Below are 22,648 nucleotides of genomic sequence, written 5' to 3' on the forward strand. Positions count from 1 at the left end.
AGGTTGGTCAATGTGACTTTCAATTCACATAAGTGGAAGGCAAGGATGAGAAGGGCAAGAATAACTGCTGTGGCAGTTACTTAATCAAGTTTTCCAGATTCTTGCATATAGAACATGTGACTTTGCTAAATTTAATTTCCCATAAAATATAACTTTAAACTTTATAAATAAGCACATATCTATAATAGCTCAACCTGAAAATCATTTAAATGTCAGCTAGTATTAACCTTAATTTGCCTTTAGAGATTAAACCTAATTAACAAAAACATCCATGAACTCCCAGAGAACAGAGAATGTCATTCATGTTAATATATTCAGAAAAACATTACTAACTTACATTTTTATGATTGACACATTTTAACAGAACGAGTTCACGATAAGCTCTCTTTGCATGAGTTTGATTCTGAAATGGTCGACTTAATTTCTTGACAGCAACATTTATCCCAACAACTGTATCAAAAGCAGCACTGCAATTATGAAACATAACAAACAGTTCACTGTCAGCTTTGGGTAAAAGTTAAGATTTACACAATATATTTAACTTTATTTTCATATACAAAACATGAAGACAGTCATTTGAACCACTGAAATGTCTTTGAAAATGAACAAGTTCTGACCATTTGTTTCAGTTCTACTATATGCAAGGCCCCATACTAGGTACTAATGATAAATTAATTTGGAGTATCAAACACAGGTAACATTTTAAACAAGAAGTATAGAGACCACTTGAATTTGAATTCTATTAGAATTGTTTCCATACCTAAATTTATAAACACCACTGACAGATAAGTCTGACCTTCTGTAGATAGTAATTACAATTCTAGCCCTTTATGGTTTCAAAGGCTCTCTGCCTATGTTAATGAGTTTGGTCTAACATAAAATAAACAACATAGGTACAATTATTCCCATTTCATTGAGGTCCTTGCTCTGTCGCTTACTAGTTGTGTGACCTTAGGCAAGTTATTTAATCTCCCTGCACAGGAGGGTCCTGCTCTTCTGAATCTATTAAGGATATGACTTGCCCAGGGCAAAGCCAGGAGTTAAACTCAGGTAGATCTTTAAGTCTAGCACTGTTCCTACTTTCTCTCAAGTACAAAAGTACTAAGTTTGTAGGTAAAACAATTCTACGTCAACATATAATGCATGGTTTAGCTATTTTTCGCACACAGAATTCTGAATTTAGGCCACTGAAACTATATTCAAGTCAACAGTTACCTATTATATATTTATGGCAATAAGGCATATAATATTATACAAAAGGTTATAATTTTTAAAATTTCAATTAGGGAAAAACAGCTATCACAAATTGATATTTTTATACATCCTAGGAACCACAAAAGAGGAGAGAAAGAAGCATAATCTAGTCCATCTGAGATGAAATGTGCAACAGGAAAAATAGAAATGAGAAATATCATAATGTAAGCATTTCCTGAAATAGAGGTCCAGGGAGACAGACACACACATTTGCATTGCCTATCTCACAGCTGTTTTTTAAAATTCTTTTTGGTCTGAATCTGTGATTTCATTTCAACCACATAGAGAATTCCTGGTAAGGACACTCCCCCTGCCATTGCAGAGCAAGTGTACTATATAGTTTAGTCTTAGGGAGTTACCTGAAGGCAATGAGACTTAAATGACTTGCCCAGGGAAACAGAACCAGTATGTGTCCAAGGTACAGGGTACCTCAGAGCCCATCTAGTCCTGATCTCTCATTTTATTTTATTTTTTATAGGCAATTGGGGTTAAGTGACTTGCCCAGGGTCACACAGCTAGTAAGTGTCAAGTGTTTGGTCTGAGGTGAGATTTGAACTCAGGTTCTCCTGACTTCAGGGCCAGTGCTCTATCCACTGAGCCACCTAGCTCCCTCCCCCCACCCCGATACCTCATTTTAAATGAGGCTCAGGAAGGGTTAGCGACTTGCCCAGGTTACATGGGGAATATCAGATACAGGATTAGTCAATCTGTATTTGCTGAGGGAGCTTCTTCTTCTAGAGTTCCTTACAATGATGAAATCACAGGCCTAGATTTTGCAAAACACACAGATACACGCATGCACCCCTCCCCCCCAAACCAACCCTAACCTTTCCCTACTCACAAAAAAAAAGAATTGGTCCAAATCTAGGCAGTATCCCTTTAATAACACGTTTTTTCGAAGTAAAGATAAAACTATGTAGATATATATCAATAGTTGTCCACACTCAAGTTTTACACAAGCCAGATTTTGGAAAGAGTGCAGCTTATACTTAGGCCAATTCAGAGTGCAGCCAGAGTTCTTATGTATATGTGTATATAAAAACATAAGCACATGTACATGAAAATATTTCAAAAGAGCTATGATTTTATCAGTTGATGGCACAGCCATCATTCCATTTAGACTGCAACCCCTTTGTATCTTAGTAGATAGTTTCATAAGCTATTGTAACAAAATAATGATAATGATAACAGTTTCCCGATCTTGTAGGCAACTTTCTTATGATAAGCCTCTCAGAAGTATGCTAAACTAAACACGCATATACATATACATGGCAGGTCCTACATGAGGCCACAGGGTCATATGCTGTCCATAAGGCATTCTAGGTAACAGAATGAGAAGGTGGACTGCTAAGCATTCATTTTTTTTTTAAACCACAAACTCATGAAACCATCTAATGCATCAAGGGATTGTGATGTGATCTGCACTGGAGGTGCAGGTGGAGGAAATATCCATACCTACGAAATCAGAGAACTTTTGAAGTGAAATAGTATGTTTCCCACATATATGCAGATATGCTCATATTCCATGAGCTGGGAAACATGTGAGGTCAATTTCAAGATCTTTTTCCTCTAGTATCTTTTTTCCTGTCTATACCAAACTTCAAGATGACCAAAACAGAAGAATCAAACCTATCACAGATTTTATTCACAATGGCATAGCCTTGAATTATCTATTCTAATTACCTAAGGCTATTTCGTCCTAAGCAACTTTTTCTTTATGGCTTGTAAAGTAGTATAAACCAAAGTACTGTTTGTTCAATTTGACAACCTGTTTGAAGGCAAATAGTAAATTGCTTTCTTTAAGGTAGAATAATATAGAACCCTAGCACCAAAAGGGATTGTAAAGATCATTTAGTCCACACTGCTCATCTTATACACAAGGAAGCTGAGGCTTGAGACATTAAGTGTCTTACCCCAGACCATATTATAACAGTGGCAGAGCTGGAGCTATGAACCAAACCTCCTGACTCCCAGTCCAGTGTTTTCTCTCTCTCTAACATCAAGAGGCCCAAATGTAAAAGCAACAAAGACTTTCCTGTACAAAAGCATGCTTTGTATCAGAATTTGAAGTCTGAAACACATAAAGCAGGTAATCAGTAACTTCCACAGAGAATCACAGACTACTGTGACTGAGAGGAACCTTAGATACAGTTCAACACTTTCATTTTACAGATAAGCAAACTGTGGCCCATTAAGGAAAAGAGATTTACCAAAGTTCATACAGTGGCTTTTTTTTTCATGAAAGAATAGTTAAGATAATGCAAAAATAACAAGATTAGCACAAAATTCTCTCACTTATATAGTATTGGAGAAAGCAAAAAAGAATGATGTATCATATATTTTGTGACAAAGCCCTAATTACATCTTCCAATTTTGCCAGACCTAAAATAACTTTTTAAAATGACTAAACATTTCACAGAACTGATTTAGAAATCAAATAGTCATTGTTATTTTGATTCAACAGGGTGGATTTTTGAAGAAGGGTAAGAAATTGGATATTTGCACATTTGAAAAGGAGTTAAATATTAGTGCTAGAAAACTTTGTAATAATTCCATAAATATTTATGTATATCACAACTATACCAAGAAGACAAAGCTGATTAAAATACCACCTCGTTCCCCCAAAAACCAACAGCAAAAAAATGTTTTCAATATTAACATCTTAACATCTCTTTCAATTTGTTTAAGCTGACAGCTTGGTGTTGGGCATCAGAAGGTTTGGGTTCTAGTGCTGGCTCCCTCACTTACCACCCACATGAAATGACAGAATATTAGAGCTTGGAATAAATAATCTTTTTTCAAAACTCCTCAGTTTTACAGAGGAGGTCCTGGGGCCCCGAGAAAGGAAGTGACAACTAAGATAACATATCTAGTTAGTGGCATAGTTTCTCAGGCATGTACTCATAAGTACAAGATACTGTGATACAGATTGTCTCTACATGCCAGAGATCTTCACAATAACGCAAAGGACACCAAGATGTGCACATTTGGAAAAGTTTTCACAAAGCTGATGAGTCTTCAGTCTCAAAGAATGGGTAGGATTAGGATAGATTAAGTGGCGAAACATCTTCCTTTTTTTTCCTTTTTTAGCAGAGGGAACAGAAGAAACAAAGGTATGGAGGTAGAAATAAATATGGTAAATCAAAGTGGGGGATTAAAGAAGAGTGAAGAGGGGAGAACAAAGATTTTGTGATAGGGAATCCTTAGTGCCCCATAAGAACAAAAAAAGGGAGACTCAGTAGGTTTGGGGAACGTGCTCCAGAAACATCTCTCCCTTTCCAATGCATCGATCCTTCCTTTCATCAGGTTCTTTTCCTTCCTGACTGTAATACTCTATTAAAAATCATTAATATGTTTCTAAAGCAAAATAATTGTTATGAAATGAAAATTTTTAAAATTCTACTTGGAATATAGCATTAGAAGCCTCTATTAAAGATTAATATTCTCAGTTTATGGCATCTTACCCAGTAGTTTCAGTGTTTTACATGACTGTAAATATCTGAATAAAAATTATTCATATTTCTATTGCATTTTAAGATTTAAAAAGCATTTTCCTTACAAATCAGTCAGACAGGTCATTCATAAGCATTATCATTCCTATTTCACAGAAGAAGGAATTGAGGCTCAAGAAAGTTTCAAAGCCAGAATGTATTAGAGCCTAGAATTACATCCAGGCCCTCCGATTTCAAAATCCAGGGCCCTTACACCATATCTGCCTCTGAAAAATCAAAACTGTCTTTTCTACTACCACTATCAGAGTTTTTATTATTGGAAGGATGATAATAAACCTTAAGCATTTTGTTTCTGATTTAGTTGATTCTGTTCAAACAAAAATTCATAATGAAAAATTTCATCAAAATTTCTTCTTTCTTTAAATTAAAATGACTGATATAAACCAGGAGTAAAAAAAATCATCAAATAAAATTAATATTCTATAATTAGCATAGCTAATTATTAGTGATGAATACTATCATAACCAGGTAGTTCTTTTTCACTGTTTCTCTTTTATAAAAATACAGAGCTTTCATCCTGACAACTATTGACTTTTGCCCTGAGCTAGCCTATATATTACTTAAAAATTCCTTATAGATGACAAGCCATAAATTAAGGTATTTTTAAGTAACCTCAAGATTACTTTCAGGAAAATACATCTGTGAGTCAAAATGCTTGGCTCTAAAAGATAAGATGGAATATAAGTCAAAAGTTTGTTTCATCTCACAGAAAGCCACATTAAGAATAAGAAATTGTTCTTAATTTGCATGCATTCCCTGGTAACTTTCTCATAACACACTGGATTTGAGTTCAAATACAAAATGGTACCATTTGAAAGTTAAGACCACCATTTTAGAAAACACCTATGAATTACTTCCAAAGATCTGTCCCTTTTTCTTGTAACCATTTAAATAAACTATGGGCTGCAAATCATGCTTAGCTGTTTGGACTTCTTTCACATATTTTTTCCCAGATCACTCAAGAACTACAACAGATGAAAGAAAGCTAAATAAGCCTATCATTAAGCAACCAGTCAAAAGAATCAAACTCAACACTTTCAGTTAAAATGTCCAAAGGGTTCTTCTTTTCACACTGCCTCAGGGTATAAACTCAAAATGGAACTCTAACTACGAATTCGCTTTTTTCTTCATCTTAAGTTTATGTTACCAGTTTGTATTTTTTCTTTGTTTGAAAACAGCACAGACCATTCTTCCATTCATTAAGGGGAAAAAAAAGAGCTTGTTGCCCAGTAAAATATGGGACAAAAAAAAGTGTTTTGGAATTGCTGGTAGCTGTAGACTAGAAAAAATTTGAAAAACTTTACCTTTAGCTGGCCCAATGATGTAGTGGCAGCTCATTGTCTTACCATGCAAGAGACTAAGGTTCAGGATCAGACAGTAGAGGCTGGACATAGTTGAGGTAACACACCAAAGAAGAGACGGCCAGCCCAACCCCTCACACAGCATCCCTTTCTGGTTACTCCATGGAGTGATAATGATACTGACTTGCCTCATCTTGCCAGTTACTGGCAAGGCACTGCATTGATGGCTCCTAGAAATGGATAGGAGTGATTGGGAATAAAAGGGGGTAGGGGGGGAAAAAAAGGTGGCCATGATGAAGAAATGAGCAAACCCCAGAAACTCTCACCAACTCACTGTCAAATCATATACTTTTATATTATAACTATTAGGGGAAAATAACAAAACAAAAAAGGAAATAAGGAATGAAAAATTACTACCTATTACAATTTATGTAGAGGTCTAAGAATTGAGGTTTGTATCCTGCAAATAATTTCACTATGTTTAATTACAGCAAGAAGCAGATTCAATTTTAGCTCATAATCCTGTAGTAAAAAAATAGAGCATTACCATATAAGCATTTTAAATTCTGGCAAGTCAGGTTTACCTTTTATTGCACCCCAACCATTTCACAATAGCAAAGCGTACTACTTACCAAACAATTCCCTGAGCTCCAGATCCTATTGGTTTTAATTGCTGGTAACGTTTTAGTACTGTGAAAGTTGAATCTGCAACTTGCACACTATAAAAATGACTATCACATTTATTGTCACTCATGATGCAGTGCCACGTAGTTTTCCAAAGATCTGGTACCGTTTGATTTCCTTTAAGAAAAGCAAAATATACATGGATTCTTACTTAAATATACATGCTTATGTGAGCCATTTATTTTTATCAATTTTAGTTGCTTATTTCAATTTTTTGAAACTACTCATGAGAATTAATTTTCAGTGAAGATGAAAATTGTGGCATTTTTTGGCACTCTGAGGCATAAAGTCCCATATGTTATCACAAAGCAATCTTCAATTATATACTTTTCTCAGATATGAATAGCCACAGAGAAGAGAGAGATCTTGGTCAGAAGCAATACGTGGCTTCAGAAGAAAAGAAGGGAGGTAACAGGGTACTGGCCCAGGACAGAAGTTTTATACTGGCAGAGATAATCCAGACCTAGACCCCCATAATCTTCTTTCCCTCATCCTTGGGAACACTGATTTCAGCCCCTTACACCTGAGATCCTACCCCAGTTACTCTTCCTTTGCCTAGCACTGAATGAGCTCCAGCTCCATGGAGGAAGGAAGGTTGAGCAGGAGGTTCGACTGGCTCTCTCTTCCTTTGTGTGCCACCTCAACCAGGCCTAACCTCCACCATCTGATCCTGAACTATAAGATCTATACTTTGTCAATAACCATCCCAGAATACAGATGGGCCACAATGGTTTAAATACCACAATGGTTTAAAGTTGAAAGAAGTAGGTACATGTGCTATCATTTTTGTGAGGTAGGCTAGGAGCCTAATCTACATATATTATTTATGTGAAATTACTTTCTAGTTCTAAATAAGGAACTTTTAGAATATAATCCATTCCAGAATTGAGATATGTATGTATGTGTGTATGTATATAACTATACAACATAAAACAATTTGGTAAGCTTTATTGAGAAACCTGTTGTTTTGGGGGTTTTCTGGTTGGGCAATGGGGGTTAAGTAATTTGCTCAGGGTCACACAGCTAGTAAGTGTTATGTGTCTGAGTCCATATTTGAACTCAGGTCCTCCTGAATCCAGGGTCGGTGCTCTATCCACTGTGCCACCTAGCTGCCTCGAGAAACCTGTTAAGAGACATATTAACACTGCAACCTGTGCCTCAAGAAATCTTGACAGTTTATAAATAAATCCTTTCATTATGAAAGAAAAGAAAGCAATTCTTTTCCTGTAGAATTAAATTTTAATAAGCTAGAATTCAAGCACCTACTTCTGGAGAAAATAAGGTATAGATTATTACTAGAATCGTTAGTGCTACCATAATAGGATTGTATCACTATTTTCCTGTTATTAGTTTCCTTATATATCTCCTGCATCTCCTGTTTCAGCTGGAGGTGGGAGGCACTGTTTCTGTATCATCATTTAATGAACTATACAAATCAGGCTTAGAGACAAAAGAAAGTACTTCAAAGATACCTCCAACTTCTTCCAGTCCTTGCTCTCAAGGAGCTCACAGTCTAATGGGGAAGACTATATGCAAACAACTATGTACAAACATCACATATAGTATATATGTACATAAACACAAACATAGCCATATACATGATAGATTGGAGATCATCTTGGAGGGAAGGTATTAGAGTTGACAGGATAGGGTTCTGGAAAAGATGGGATTACAACCCAGTTCTTTAGACTCCAAATCAAGCATTCTTTCTACAGAAACCAGACTGCCTCCTAATCCAACTCTAATGTTTCTTCTCTGTGTAGAGTGTTGTTCAGAAGTAATACAGGACTGATTCTTCATTAAGGCCAACTCCAATGACCCTGGGAGCTGAAAGACTCAGATACAGAAGTATACAGATTGACATTCATATCATGATGACTAAGCTTTAAGTTAAAAAGGACCAATGAAAGAATGTACACCTATTGTTTAAGGACCAGCCCATATGTTATCAGGTTGACCACAGGAGGAATTATCCTCACTTGTTTATTGTGTTGTTGTTGTCTGTCCTCCATTCTCAAAGGGAACCAATGACATCAGGAAAGTGATGTCTTGACTTGAAAGTAAGTTGGATTTAAATGAGGCAGAGCTGTGCAAAGTCACCAGCCTCACTCTCTCCTCCAGAGCCATCTGAGTCCAGTGGCAAGAATGACTGGAGATGGCCCCAGATATAGCAGAAGACCTTAGCCTTTTTAAGATAAGGTCTCAGTTTGTCTGAGGTAACACCCATTTAGTAATTAAGGATAGGTAAGAAATGAGGCAAAGAATGGCCTCTTTTAACTACTAAAAAAAAATTCATCTGGAAGGGGAAGATCCTCAGGATTTCTGGCCAGAACAGAAACAACTGCTATTTACACTTAACTCTGAGCCAACAAAACCCCAAAAATGGATTGGGGCCCATTACTAGCCAAACACTGAGAGTCAGAGTGATCTGGATTATGATTCCTTCCATAAGGAAATACAGTTCCCTCCTATTCCCTTCCCCCCAAAAGGGTGATGATTTATTTTAGTTGTAAATCATTTTCAAACTTTCATTTTTGTGTAAATAAGTCAAATAGTAAATCCAATAATAGAATCCTATCTTTTCTATCACTAGTTCTTTATCTATAACTGTCTGCTATTTTTAGAATTACCTAAAAGATGGGGAAATGTGGCTTTTCCATGTCTTTTGACAGAATCACTACCTACATCTTTCAGATGAATACTATAATTTTTAACAACTCCCATTCTCGTGCTGCTCATGTAGCCTGGAGAAGACAAGAGAAGGGACACCTAATAGCTGTCTTCAAGCATTTGAAGGACTCTCATTCAGAGGAGGGATTTGACTTGTTCTGCTTGGTGCCAGAGAGCAGAACTGGGAATAATGTATGGAAGTTACAAAGATGCCAATTTAAGTCTGAGATTAAGATTTTCCCATCAGAGCTGTATAAAAGTGGAACGGACTGCTTCTTGGTGAGTTCCCCATAATCTCCCTCCTTAGAGATCTTCAAGCAGAGGCTGGACCAACTATTTGTCCAGTATGTTGTACTGAAGATTGCTTTCATGTAAGGGTTGGACCGTATGGCCACTAAAGTCTCTTAAAACTCTCAGATTCTGTGACACATACATATACATAAAACTGGAGACAGACAGATAGATAATTGGTCAGATGACATGCGGATCTGGGTAAAGAGAAAGACAAGAGCAAAGAGAAGGTACGTACAATGAATCATCAGATCTCTTCCTGGACACTCTACTCAGACAGTGTTAGCCAGGCAAGGACAGGCTGACAGATGTTACAGTACAGTGCTGAGTCAAGAAGACTCGAGTTTGAATCCTGCCCCAGAAAACGAGTAATTGGCGCAGACTAACTTTGGGCACGTAGATTTTTAAAAGGCAAGAAGCAGATGAGGAGCCACAATAGGAGCTTTCAAAGATGGGATGAAAACTATAAGAGTACATAGTCTCAGAAGCTAAGGGAGCAGAGGGTAGGTTATTATAAAGAGGTCAAGAGGAATGAAGACAGATAAGGTCTTTGGATTTAGTGACCAAGTCAGTAATACCTTTGGAAAAAGCAGTTTCAGGGGCAGCTAGGTGGCGCAGTGGATAGAGCACTGGCCTTGAAATCAGGAGGACCTGAGTCCAAATCTGGCCTCAGACCCAACACTTGACACTCACTAGCTGTGTGACCCTGGGCAAGTCACTTAACCCCAATTGCCTAAAAAAAAGAAAAAGAAAAAGAAAAAGCAGTTTCAGAAGAATAATGGAGATGGAAGACAGACTGATTATTGAGGTTAAACAGTAAACTACTGTTGAGGAAGTGGAAGTGATGAGTGACAACTACGCTTTATTGAAGTTGAACAGTGAAGGAGAGAAGATGTTGGCTTGAGTATAGTGCCAAGGGAAGGGCTCTGGGTTTTTATTTATTTTTTTTTTAGGCCAGGAAAGGCCTGAATGTGTCTGTGGATTGAGAAAATAGGAATTAGCAGGCTAGAAAGTGACAATGACTGAAAGAACTAACAACTGGGATAAAGGCAACGAACAGAAGAGATGAAATGGGACTGAGGGAAAGAAAAGAATATTCTTACTGAAAGTGAAGGAGTAAGAGATGGAGCAGAAATATTGAAAAGACATGGTTTGGAACATATATTATTATAGAAGCTAATAACATACCATATTTTATATAGTGCTTTTAAGATTTAGTCAATAAATAATAAGCATAATGAGATTTTATAGCATCTACATCTTTCAATCAACTGTGAAACAATAAAGCTGTGGTTTACTATTGAATATCTTTTTATAATTGAATATTTCATTTTTCCCAATTACACATAAAGACAACTTTTAACATTCATTTTAAAAAATTTTGAGTTGCAAATTTTCTCCCTCCCCTCTCCTCTTCTTAAGACATAAGTGATTTCATATATATGTGCAATCATGTAAATGAATATCTCTTTCCAAAGTTTGCATGTTCCCACTAATACCTTCATCAAGGATACCCTCCATTCATGTACAGATAACTCAAAGATTTTGTACAGGTGAAAGAGATATTTGTTTTGTAAAAAAGATTTGATTCACTACAGCAAAATGTCACAACCTCTTTTTCAACAAGAATCTCCATCTACATATCAAAATCTATATATCGATATATGTCTTTATCTTGGCCCTGGCACTGTAATGGTCACCAGAAGGAACTCTACCAAAGGGACTTGTAAGAAGATAAAGACCACCTCTCACTGTACCTTAGAGGCTCAAAAGAAGCAGTCTCCAGGCCTCTGTTATCTGGAAGAAGGCAGTAATCTGAGGGTCCTGTGACCTGGGACATCACTGTCCCTCCATGGGCTTCAGTTTCGTCTTCTGTAAAAAGGGCTGGGGCCAAGTCACATTCACTGCCAAACCCTGGGATCCTGTGACCCCTCTAAATATATGATCTGCTATGATCCTCTCCAGATAATGTGTGTTCCAGTGGGAGCTGCCAAAATGACTTTCCTAAAGTAAATATCTGACCACGTAACCTTTCCCTTCCCTATTCAATGAGCTTCTTATCTCAAGTCAAATATAAATTCTTCAGTTGGGCATTTCAAAGTTTTCTTCATCTAGACCCATTCTATTTTTCTGCCATACTGCTAACATTACCCCTTTCCATGGACTCTACAATCCATCCATACTGTTGTACTCATTGTTTATCATCCACAGTGCATCACACCTCCCTCCTATGTGGACTGGCTGTCTTTTAAGCCTGGGATGCTTTCCTCTCACTGCCACGTCTAAGAATCCTTGGCTTCCTTCAAGACACAGCTCAAGCACCACCTCCTGCAGGAGGTCTTTGGTGATCTTACTGGTGGCTAGTGTCTTTATCAATAAGCTTACCTTGTATTTACAGTCTTTGGCTTACATACAGCTAATCATGTGCATGTCTTCTCCATGTAAGCTTTTTTAGGGGTAAGCACTGTTTTTGCCCTTTTTTGGGGGGAGGGGGTATTGCTTAGCATAGTACCCGGCACACGGTAAGTGAATAATAAATGTTTGTTGATTTAATGAAGTAAAAAGAACCAGGACTGAGTCTCAGTCCCTCTGCTTTTAGCTTCCTTCTCTTACTCCCTGAGCTGTACCCCTTACAAGGCCTTGGGGAAGAAAGCAGACAATGTTGTACAGCTGTTCTAAGGTCTCTTCCAGTTGTAATATTCTGTGTAATATGGAAGATTTTAGAAGACCTAGATGTTACTGCCAACTCTGTAATCTCACAGATATTGCCCAGACCACTGACCTCCTGTGTAACAAATCACTTATCCTTCATAAGCCTCCTTTTCTACCTCTCTTAAAATCAGGTGGTCAGTCTATAATCTCTATGTATGATCCCTTTCATCTCTAACAACGAATGATACCCCAACCTCACAAAATAAAAACAGGTGTCTCTACGTAGACATGCTAGGCCCACTTTGGCCCAAATCCACCAGAAACAGTTTCTAGAAGCCAAAAGACAGCATAAAGAGGGAATCCAGAAGGCACCTCCTACTCAATCACTGCAGGAGAGGCTGACAAAAGATAAACCAGGAGAGAACATGAATTACCACAACAAGGAGGCAGATGAACCATAAAGTATAAATGACTGATACCTCCAAAAGCTACAAGTTAAAAATACTACCTGGCAGATGCTGGACTCCCCTTTCTGTCTGGATGCTAATTTTCTGATTCCCATTTCCACCGAAGAAGACAGTCCATAGCCCTGTTACACTGCGGCCAAATACCCCCTTCCCAACAGCTGGGTTGGGGCATGGCCTCTCAAATAATTTGGATTAGCAGGGAGTTATCAACTACAGTTCTGGTAGGATGATAACCACTGGGCATTACTATCTGTCTTATCATTGCTCCCTAAATTCTACCTGGAGATTTACCATCTGTCCTGCCAAAATACCCTCCACATTCATGGGCATTACCATATGACCTGCCTTTGTATCTCAACTGCTGGGCTTTCTCATTCACCTGTCCCTATGACATGACAAAGACCACTGGACCTTTCTATATTCGTTGTACAGAATCCTTCAATATCTGTTGTCTATCCCAATTAGAATGTGAGTTCTTTCAGAATAGGAACTGCCTAGCTTTTTACTTTGTAAGCCCAGGACTTAGTCATTTTTTATACATAATAAGCACTTAATTATGTTTTTCCATTTCAAAGGCTTTTTTCCAACAGGTATCTCTCATCAAGACATCAAAATCATTCAATAAAAGATATAAAAATAACATTGTTTAATGACATTGATCCCAAACATCAGGTAACCGTATGCATCACTGTGGTAGATGAGGTTTGGCATAAACATTGAAGAATATTTTTTTGTGGATTATGAGTTTTTCTAGATGTTCTAATTAGCAGATGACATTGCACTGGTTGCACTGAGCCCTAAAACAATGCAGAGCTTCCTGGAAGAAATCTGTACGCACTCAATAGTTTGGCTTGACTGTCTATAGGGAGCAACTAAGAGAACAAAGAATGAAAAAAGAGTCTGTCTTTTGAATGCCAATATTAAGACTGATGTTCCTGTATGTCAGCAAGACAAGGAATAGAACACCCCTAAGAACTTAAAAAAAAAAGAGTACAACACTGAAAGCAATAGAGAAGCATATGGGTGTGAGCAGCATGTAACATATAATGAATGATGACCTCTGAAGAACAGGAATAAAAAAATATCATCAAGGAAATGTACGATAGGAAGAAAAGGTGGGCTGGTCATATGGCAAAGGTAAGGAATGAGAGGCAGATAGCCACTGTTTTACTGGAGCCCTTACGATGTTAGCAGAAATTGAGAAAATCCTCTGACATACTGAGTAAGCTTCTTGAGAAGACTTGGACAAGAACTATACAGGATGAACAGGCAGAAGTGGAATGCAGTGCTGCTGGGAACTGACTGATATTATCACATATCCATTTGAGTATTTGAGTTTAAAAGATTTACATTGAGCTTTTCCCATAACCTTGTGATAACCTGGCAATGCAGGTATTGTGATCCTCATTTTACAGAGGAAGAAGCAGGTGGAATCCATGTCAACAGGTAGAAGGTGTAAAAGCTAGGGTTTGAACTCAGGTGTTCTTTCAATCAGAGTTTCGCTTGTTTCCCCCCATTAGACTGTGAGCTTCTTGAGGACAAGGAAGTGTCTTTTACCTCTTTTTGTATTTCCAGCTCTTAGAATAAGGGTGATGCTTAATAAATGCTTAGCAATAATAAAAAGTTATAGCTGACAGCTATATAGTTTTAGGGTTTACAAAGCATTTTATACACATTACCTGTACTGTCTTATTGTGTCATTTCAAATGTCCTTCACCATTTGAAGTCCTCAGCTTCCTTGACCTTTTGCCAACCTGACCCTGTTACCCATCAAATCGGGGTAACCAACCATCTACCTCCTCTTCTTCTTCCTGTTCCTGAGCAACTAAATAAAGTTGAAGGAAGTAATAGCTATTGACTAGGCCCATTACAAATTAGTTCTCTAACCTCAGCTGACCATAAGATAAAGGTTAGACTAAGAAGCAAGACAAGGAGGATGCGTCTAGAAATGACCAGGGAATGGGGAGTTGGCACTTAGCTAGAAGGCTATAGAAGCTATAGGGGAAGGGATAAACTGTATAGGCAGAAAGAGCTAATAGGAAAACCTGTTATGTGCTTCAGAATATTGGTGTGACTATGCTTGATCTGGTACAGCTCCCCCTGAGGTTAAGAGTTTTCTCACTGAAATACTGTGAGAAGGTGATCCTTGCTGAAATTATCACCAGCCTAGCCTCATCTGGTTCCAGCACTTCCCTTAACTTCCTGGACTGTCTCAATATAGGAGTGCTGTGGGTTTATAATTTGTAGGCTCCAGATATTTTGTCTGGCCAATCTCACCATCAATTAATAATAATAGTAATAAATGTACAAAACACTGTGCTTTATACTTTAAAAGGTGCTTTCTGTAAAACATTACTATGCAGATAATACATTGCACATTTTTAAAAACTCTAGCATTTAATAGCTAGCATTTTAAGCTAGTACTTTAATATCTGCAAGGCAATTTACAAATTATTATTTCATTTGAGCCTTGCAACACCCGTGAAGGTAGTATTATCGTCCCCATTTTACAAAGGAGGAAACTGAGGCAAATAGAGGTTAACTGATTTGCCCAGCATCACACAGCTAAGAAGTGTCTGAGGGCACATGGCAAGACAGATAGCAAGACCCAGTGGTTATCATCCTACCAGAACTGTAGTTGATAACTCCCTGCTATTCCAAATTATTTGAGAGGCCATGCCCCAACCAATAACTGTTGGGAAGGGGGTATTTGGCCACAGTGTAACAGGGCTATGGGCTATCTTCTTCAGTGGAAATGGGAATCAGAAAATTAGCATCCAGACAGAATGGGGAGTCCAGGTCTTCCTGATTCCAATTCTAGCCTTCTATCCACTGTGACACCTATTTGCCTTAGAAAAGGAAAAAGAACCAAAGAGGTGAAATAACTTATCAAAGGTTATGCAGCTCTGGGACTTGAACTCAGGTTTCCAACTTCTAGTCGAGTGACGTTTATATGACAGTATTTCCAAGTACTGGCTGCTTCCATGACCATCACAGAAAATACTCACAAATGCTGCTTGGAAAACGGATATATTTGCTAATACAAACACTGGTCTATGTAGTTTGAATGAAGCAGAACACTGGCTGAAGCTTGGACATTTTCATACTTTGTATAACAAAAATTATGGGATTTGATCTAATTCTTCATTTCTCCCAAACTCAGAGCCAGAATCACTTACAAGAACTGGGAGCAGAATGTACCAGCTTCAGCTATTAACAGCTGACAGAAACAGAGTGCCTCTCAGACATTTAGGTCAGGAGTGGGGCATAGCTTTTCAAATCTATTTGCCTCTGTTTTATTGCTAAACACTAACAATTAGTTGTAACTACACAAAAATTTTTATGACGACTAAAAATTGAGGTTTTTAAGTTAATCAGTTTAACCATATCAGAAAGAATCACAATAAAGTTAAACTTCCAAGGAGCAAATTAAAATTCAACAAATATTTATTAAGTGTCTACTGTATGCCAGAAACTGTAGGATAGGAAAAAGAGACTGGCCCTATGATTTCAATGGTATGGAAAATTCCCATATAAGTAAAACTTCCTCTGCCAAGGCAGGTCGACACCTTTTCAACTTATAATCTTAGAGAGCTGCTTAGAACACTGAGAAGTTAAGGGACATGCTTAGGGTCACCCAAGTGATATTGTGTGTGTCGGAGGCAGGGTTTGAATCCAAGTCTCTCTGGCTTTAATACTACTACAACTTGTTCCCTGTCCAGGGACTATGCTAGACAAAAAAGTACTTGTGAAGCTGTGTAGAAGACAGACACCAAGTTCAACAGGTAGCTCTCATCTATCTAGAGCTGCACTAAGACCTTTCTATATAATTCTTCTTCATTCCCATCAGAATCATACAATGTTGGCATTAGAAAGGGCCTTAAATATAATGTAGTAAAACCTCTAGCCTCAAGGAGAACCCCTTTTGCAGTATGTTGAAAACTCTATTGGTTAGAAACTTCTTTATATGGTGAGCCAAAATTACATTCTATAATTTCAATTGGTTTAGAAATTTCAATACACACTGAATAAGCCTAATTTCTCATCTATGTAACAACCTTTCAAATATCTGAATTTAGCTACCACATTAGCTCCTTATCTTGTCTTCCCTAAGCTAAACATAGCCTATTCCTTCAACCATTAGTCAATTGGCATCATTTCTTCATCATACTGTATCCTTCCTCTGGGTACATGCTGATCTGTCAATGTTACCCTTAAAATATGGTACTGAAAGAGATATATGATTTCTTTTATCAGACCAGAATATAGTGGGACTGTGAGTGAAATGTATACTCTCCTGCTAGGGCAGCTTATGACTGTTAGTTCCTTTTGTAACCATATCCCACTGTCTCATATAAAACTTAGGATCAAACTAAAATCCTTATTTCCCTCCTTAGCCGCTGCCCATGTGTACACACCTAATGCTAAGAAACCTTATCTTCCCTCATTCTATACTTATACAACTGATTTACCTCTGTTCCATTTTTTAGTGTTTCATAATAGTGAGAATCATTTTCCTGAGTTCAAATCCAGCCTCAGGCACTTCCTAGCTGTAAGCCCCGGGGCAAGTCACTTCACTTCTACTTGCCTCAATTATCCGTAAAAATGAAGAGTTGTTGTGAGGATTATAGATGATATTTGTAAAGCTCGTAGCACAGTGCCTGGCACACAGTAGGCACTATATAAATGTTAGCTGCTATTATTAATTGTTGTTGTTGTTCTGCCCTGTGGAGAGGTCTCAGTTCCTTTACTACAGTAAATGTGAGAAACCAAAATACTAAGTGACTGGGAACTCTATAGTTAGCACTTTATATACATCGTTTTCACTGTGCTGTAAGAGATGAAATTACCTTCCTAAATCTTTGATGAAGGAAGTTACAATTTTAAAAACCTGGTTATCAATTTGGACGACATTTTATTAGAGATTTAGAAACTATAGATGTTTGGGTGGAATCTACACTCATCTTAGTCCATCACCTAGGAGTACTGGGGGTGGGGTGTGGCAAAAGCCTTACTATGAACTTTAATTCTGTGACTCGCTTCATGCCATACAAACACAGCATTGGAGGAAGAGGCTGAAATCTAATTAATTTGGGTTTTATCATGTCAGTGAGGATGGCATGAATAGGTTAAATAACAAACAAGCACGCACATGCACATATGTATGTACACACACACACACACACCCCACCTCTCCTTTTCCCTCTACTACTGCTCTCTGATTTCTATGCTTTTATTACATTGAGTTCTTTTATATTATGTTCCTATCAAGATTACCTTATCCCCAAAGAGCAGCTAAAATTAATTTGCTAAATAATGGCAAATAGGTCAAAAAATATCTTTAGCCCAATAACGTTTTTGTGGCCTAAAATATGTTTGCTGGTGTACTGGATAGCTGCTTTTCTCTAAACTATAATGACTTTCTGTTTCTTTTACAAATATATTAATTAGTTTAGTATTTCAAGGAACTGTGACTGCACAATTTGGGCATTTGCTCCACCAAAGCAGATCCTCATCTCTTTCACATCTCAATGGATGGGTTTTATGAGCTGCTGTAATAAAAACAAAATAAACAAAATGAAAATCCTAACCATACGGTAGCCAACTTTCTGATGATGAACCTTTCCAAATTTTGTAGATTGGTCCTCAGTCAGCAGGCAAAAATTGTGTTACTGGACTAATACCCTAAGCCTTTCTAGTCTAGTGGGACTTGTCAGAACTTTCATTCTGGTGGAACAGCCTTAAAGAATCCAGAGTCATCTCTACAGACGATGAGATTATTAGAGTAGGACTTTAGTGGAAGGACACTAAATAGCATACATATTTATGTACTAAATATGCATTCCCTGCAAAATCTAACTGAAAGGGAGTGTAGGAACTAACAGAATGACTAGTAATATGGGAATAGCTCTGAGAAACAATAAAAAAGATAAAAAACCTAAAATGCACATTTTTATAACCTCCTTAACTCATAAGGTGTGTATAGCAAGAACACTGGACCAAGGGCAATAACCCTGAGTGTTAGCCTCCACCCAGCTACTGCTCGCTCAATCCAAGACAAGTCATTTAACCACTGTGGCCTCAGTTTCTTTATCAACAAAATGAGAGTATTGGACTAAATTTAAAAAACCCATTTCAACTCTAAAATTTTGATGCTAGATATTTAAGACTAAAGAAAATGCTTGCTATATCAAGTTTTAGCACTAGAAAGGAACATCAGCGAGTCTCACCTCTTTATCTGAGTGATTTATATCCAGAGAGTTGAAATTACCTACCCAAGGTTATACAGCATGATTCATCTGCTTTCTTTTTGTAATAAACTATAGTATGAGAACTAATCATTCTTTAAACATAATCATAGTCACTGAATCAAAGTTCAATTGTATGTAGAAATGTAGATTAATGTCCTTCCACCACCCCAACTTTCAATGGAATAAGATCAGATAAGAGTCCACAACTGGTTGCATGTCAGAATCAAATGTGTAAACCCACTTAACTTTAGTTTTTCAATCTACAATTTGAAGATAATGATACTTGTGCTAGCTACTTACTCCACAGAATAGTTCTGAGGAAAGCTCTCTATAAACTTTGAAGCACTCTATGCATGTGAGCTTCAAGTTTAATTAATGTTGGACATATTTCCAGTTAACAACTGTAAACTCACAATAGAAAACTGTTAATGCCTATTAATAGTTGACATTTATACAATACTTTTAAAATTCACAAAGTTCTTGATATACGTGACCTCATTTTATTCTTACAACTCTGTGAGTGAAGTATATAAGTATCATCTCTATTTTACAGATAAGCCCACTAAGGCAGAAACATTAAGTAATTTGTCCATGGGCACATAACCAGCACAGGCAACAAGATTCAAATCCTAATTCCAAGTCCTGGCCTCTTTCCCCTATATTGTTACAAGAAAATTACTACTTCTTTATTTCCTCAACCTTGTTTCCCTCTTCCTCAAATGTCTTTCCTTATGAAACAGTGAAAGTATGTTGAGGGATACAGAAAGACAAAGCCTCCTACTTCACTGCTGAAGGCATGAATTAGGGAAAATGGAATTATTCAAGAAAAGTAGACAAACCATTTATAGTTTTTTACTCAGAAATCTCAATACTGGATGTATATCCCAAGGAAGTCAATGACAGAAAGGAGCTGCATGTACCAAAATATTCATAGAAGTAGTATTTTTAATAGCTAAAAAGTGGAAAGAAATTATGTGCCCAATGACTAGGTGATGGCTGAAAGAAGTGTGGTATATAAATGTAGTGAGAGAACGGAAAATGTGAAAAATTCAGTGCAATGCGGAAAGACTTTTAGTCAAAAAAGCCAAACTCCTCCCAAATTTACAAGATTTCTCATCTGTAAAATGAAAGAATAGGAACTGATGTCCTCTAAGGTCTCTTCCAGCTCTAAATTTATGATCCTAAGTCACTGTATGTATTAAAGGTAATAATAAAAGGCAGCAAAACTAAAGTTAAGTACAATAGACAAAGCTGATTTCAAATTATTAAAGTTAAAGCATACATCCTTAATTTCTGTTAAACAATAAATCACAAAAATGGAAAATGACATGTAATGTCAATTGCAATCACTGTATTAGGTATTGTTGCTTAACTTTTTATAGGTAACTATAAGGGTAGACAGAATTTTGAGGAAGTCATCCTAACAAAATACATTGGTATAAGAGATTTAAAAAAAAAAGAATATGAGAAAGTACCTAGATTACTAAGGGAATATTTAAAATAAAGTTAAATGTACATCAAATGCTACTTTAATGTTCAATATTTAATTTCTTCAAGTGTTAAGGAAATTGATATTTTAAAAGGTTAGTTATTCTCAAGGGGATTTGACTTTTCAAACTCAAACAAATACCAACAGAAAAATCTGAAAAAATCTGCATGGTTTCCTTCCCTTTCCCTACCTTAAGCTGGAAAAATTTCACAAGACTTTAGACAATTATTTAGATTATTAGTACAGTTGCTAGCACATAAGAACTCTTATCTATTCACTATTACAATTCAGTCACTAAGGTAAAATGTATGTAATGTCAATAAAGATATCCTATTCCCCATATACTTAGAAAAATAAGCCTCACAACAGTCGGATCAGCAAATATTATAAAGAAAAAAAATGTTGGAATTTAAGCCTGAATTGTGCTTAGTTTTGGAAACTTTGGTAAAGGCTGATAAATGCTCCATATTTGACATTTGGGTCAATGAATTTCAAACACTATGAAATGGAAGAAATATGATTTGAATTACAAAGGAGACAAATATGACATTTAATGTTTTACATGTGAACTTTTCAAAGATTAAATTTACCTAATATTTAAGTGGTCTGATAATTTGATCTGGTTTATTTAAATTGGTAACAGTTTGAGAACAAAATGTGACATGTTCAAGAAAATCAAGATTTTCCCAGGGAAGACTATGCTAAAATGGGATTTTTAACTTACAAGGAGAGCTCTGAAAGGAAAAAGAAAAGATTGCACAGAGAAATGAAAGAACCTTGACTGAATCAAGGCTAAATGCTTTCTTGCATTGTAGCAAATTACTAGCTAAAAGATTGTCAATGTTAACATTCATCTCACTGCTGGTTCTGGAAATTTATCAACAAAAGGAAATGTATCAGGATATAAAAAGTGGCAACAAGTTAGAATGAATTTCACTGTGCTAAAGAGCCATAAAGAAGCCAGAAGGGGAGGGGGGTGTAGAAAAATTTAGAGGTCATTTAGTTAAATCCATATAAAAGTTAGTCTGAAATAAGATGCTTAAATTAAGAGCCAAATCATTTCTCTTCTTAAACAGCCCTAACAGTCTCTGCCTGGAATTAGTACACAAGGTTCTTCCTGGAAGGCATTTTCTGCCTCACTCACTAAGATAGTCTAGCAGGTTCCCTAAGAAGAAACTGGGAACATTACCCAATCCAAGACGCTCAAAATGTACTAATGCTGATGAGGGGTCCACACGAGCTAAATTAGCAATAATACAACTTTGCCTAAGGCCTCACTTAAGTCACTCTACAATGCCTCACTCTCTCATTCCAGCCCTCTCCAAATCCTGTTCAGCACCGCTATTCTGAGAAACTGATGGACACTAAGGTTCCTAGGAGAGATGCCAAGATGGTCTGCCCAGGGTTTGATTCTCCACTCTGCTTCATACTAAACTGTGTGACTTTGGGCCGATCATTTAAGATCTCCAAGCCACAGTTCCCTACTCTGTAAAATGGGAATAACATATGCTCTACCTACTTCCCAGGGTTGTTGGTAAACACTTTACACACTAGTACTAATGTGAATTATCCTCACTTACACCTCAGTCTGATATCCTATACAATTTTTCAGTAATAACTGAAGAATTTGGGGAAAGAGAGGAGAGACTTCAATCTAGGTGACTTTAATTTAGGTGACAAGTATGTTTCCCCTATTTTACCTTTTCATAGAATGAGTGTGAGTGAGGGATGAAAAGCCCAAGTGCTTGTTTCTTCAAGATCAAGTAAAGGAGTGTGGAGTGGGAGGCACTGGTCCCCAGGGAGGCTCTAGATGGGGGGAGGGGGAAGAAGAGAGTCCAAGAATGACAGCTGGGAAGGGAGGCAACAGGGCGGGACACAGGAGTACCTGGGTGTCCAGCCGCCCCAGCAGGGCAGCCCCAAGGGGGCCGGGCTGCGAAGATCTGGGGCTAGAGGGGGCCTGGGATCGTCGACTCCAAACCCCTCGTTTCATGGAGGCCAAGAGAGGGGCGGCAGGGGCTGGCCCAAGGTCACGAAGGCAGGCGGGCCGGGAGCAGCGGCGCTGGGGTCCAGCCTGGCG

At 37.4% G+C, this 22,648-nt stretch overlaps 1 protein-coding gene across 3 annotated transcripts in view; it reads right to left on the reverse strand.

The window, feature by feature from the left end:
* The window catches only part of MAPK9 (mitogen-activated protein kinase 9), a 50,868-nt gene that overhangs the window by 27,700 nt on the left and 520 nt on the right, over positions 1 to 22,648 (reverse strand). For all 3 annotated transcript variants that reach the window (XM_020998611.2, XM_020998610.2, XM_020998612.2), the window contains exons 2-3: positions 6,700 to 6,868; positions 338 to 467 (exon numbers count right to left, since the gene is read on the reverse strand). In XM_020998611.2, coding sequence (XP_020854270.1) covers positions 338 to 467; positions 6,700 to 6,821 — 252 coding nt within the window. In that variant the 5' untranslated portion in view covers positions 6,822 to 6,868. The remainder of the gene's footprint in view (positions 1 to 337; positions 468 to 6,699; positions 6,869 to 22,648) is intronic.

The sequence above is a fragment of the Phascolarctos cinereus genome, unplaced genomic scaffold, assembly GCF_003287225.1.
Source record: "Phascolarctos cinereus isolate Bilbo 61053 unplaced genomic scaffold, phaCin_HiC Scaffold_2;HRSCAF=192, whole genome shotgun sequence".
NCBI classification, from domain to species: domain Eukaryota; kingdom Metazoa; phylum Chordata; class Mammalia; order Diprotodontia; family Phascolarctidae; genus Phascolarctos; species Phascolarctos cinereus.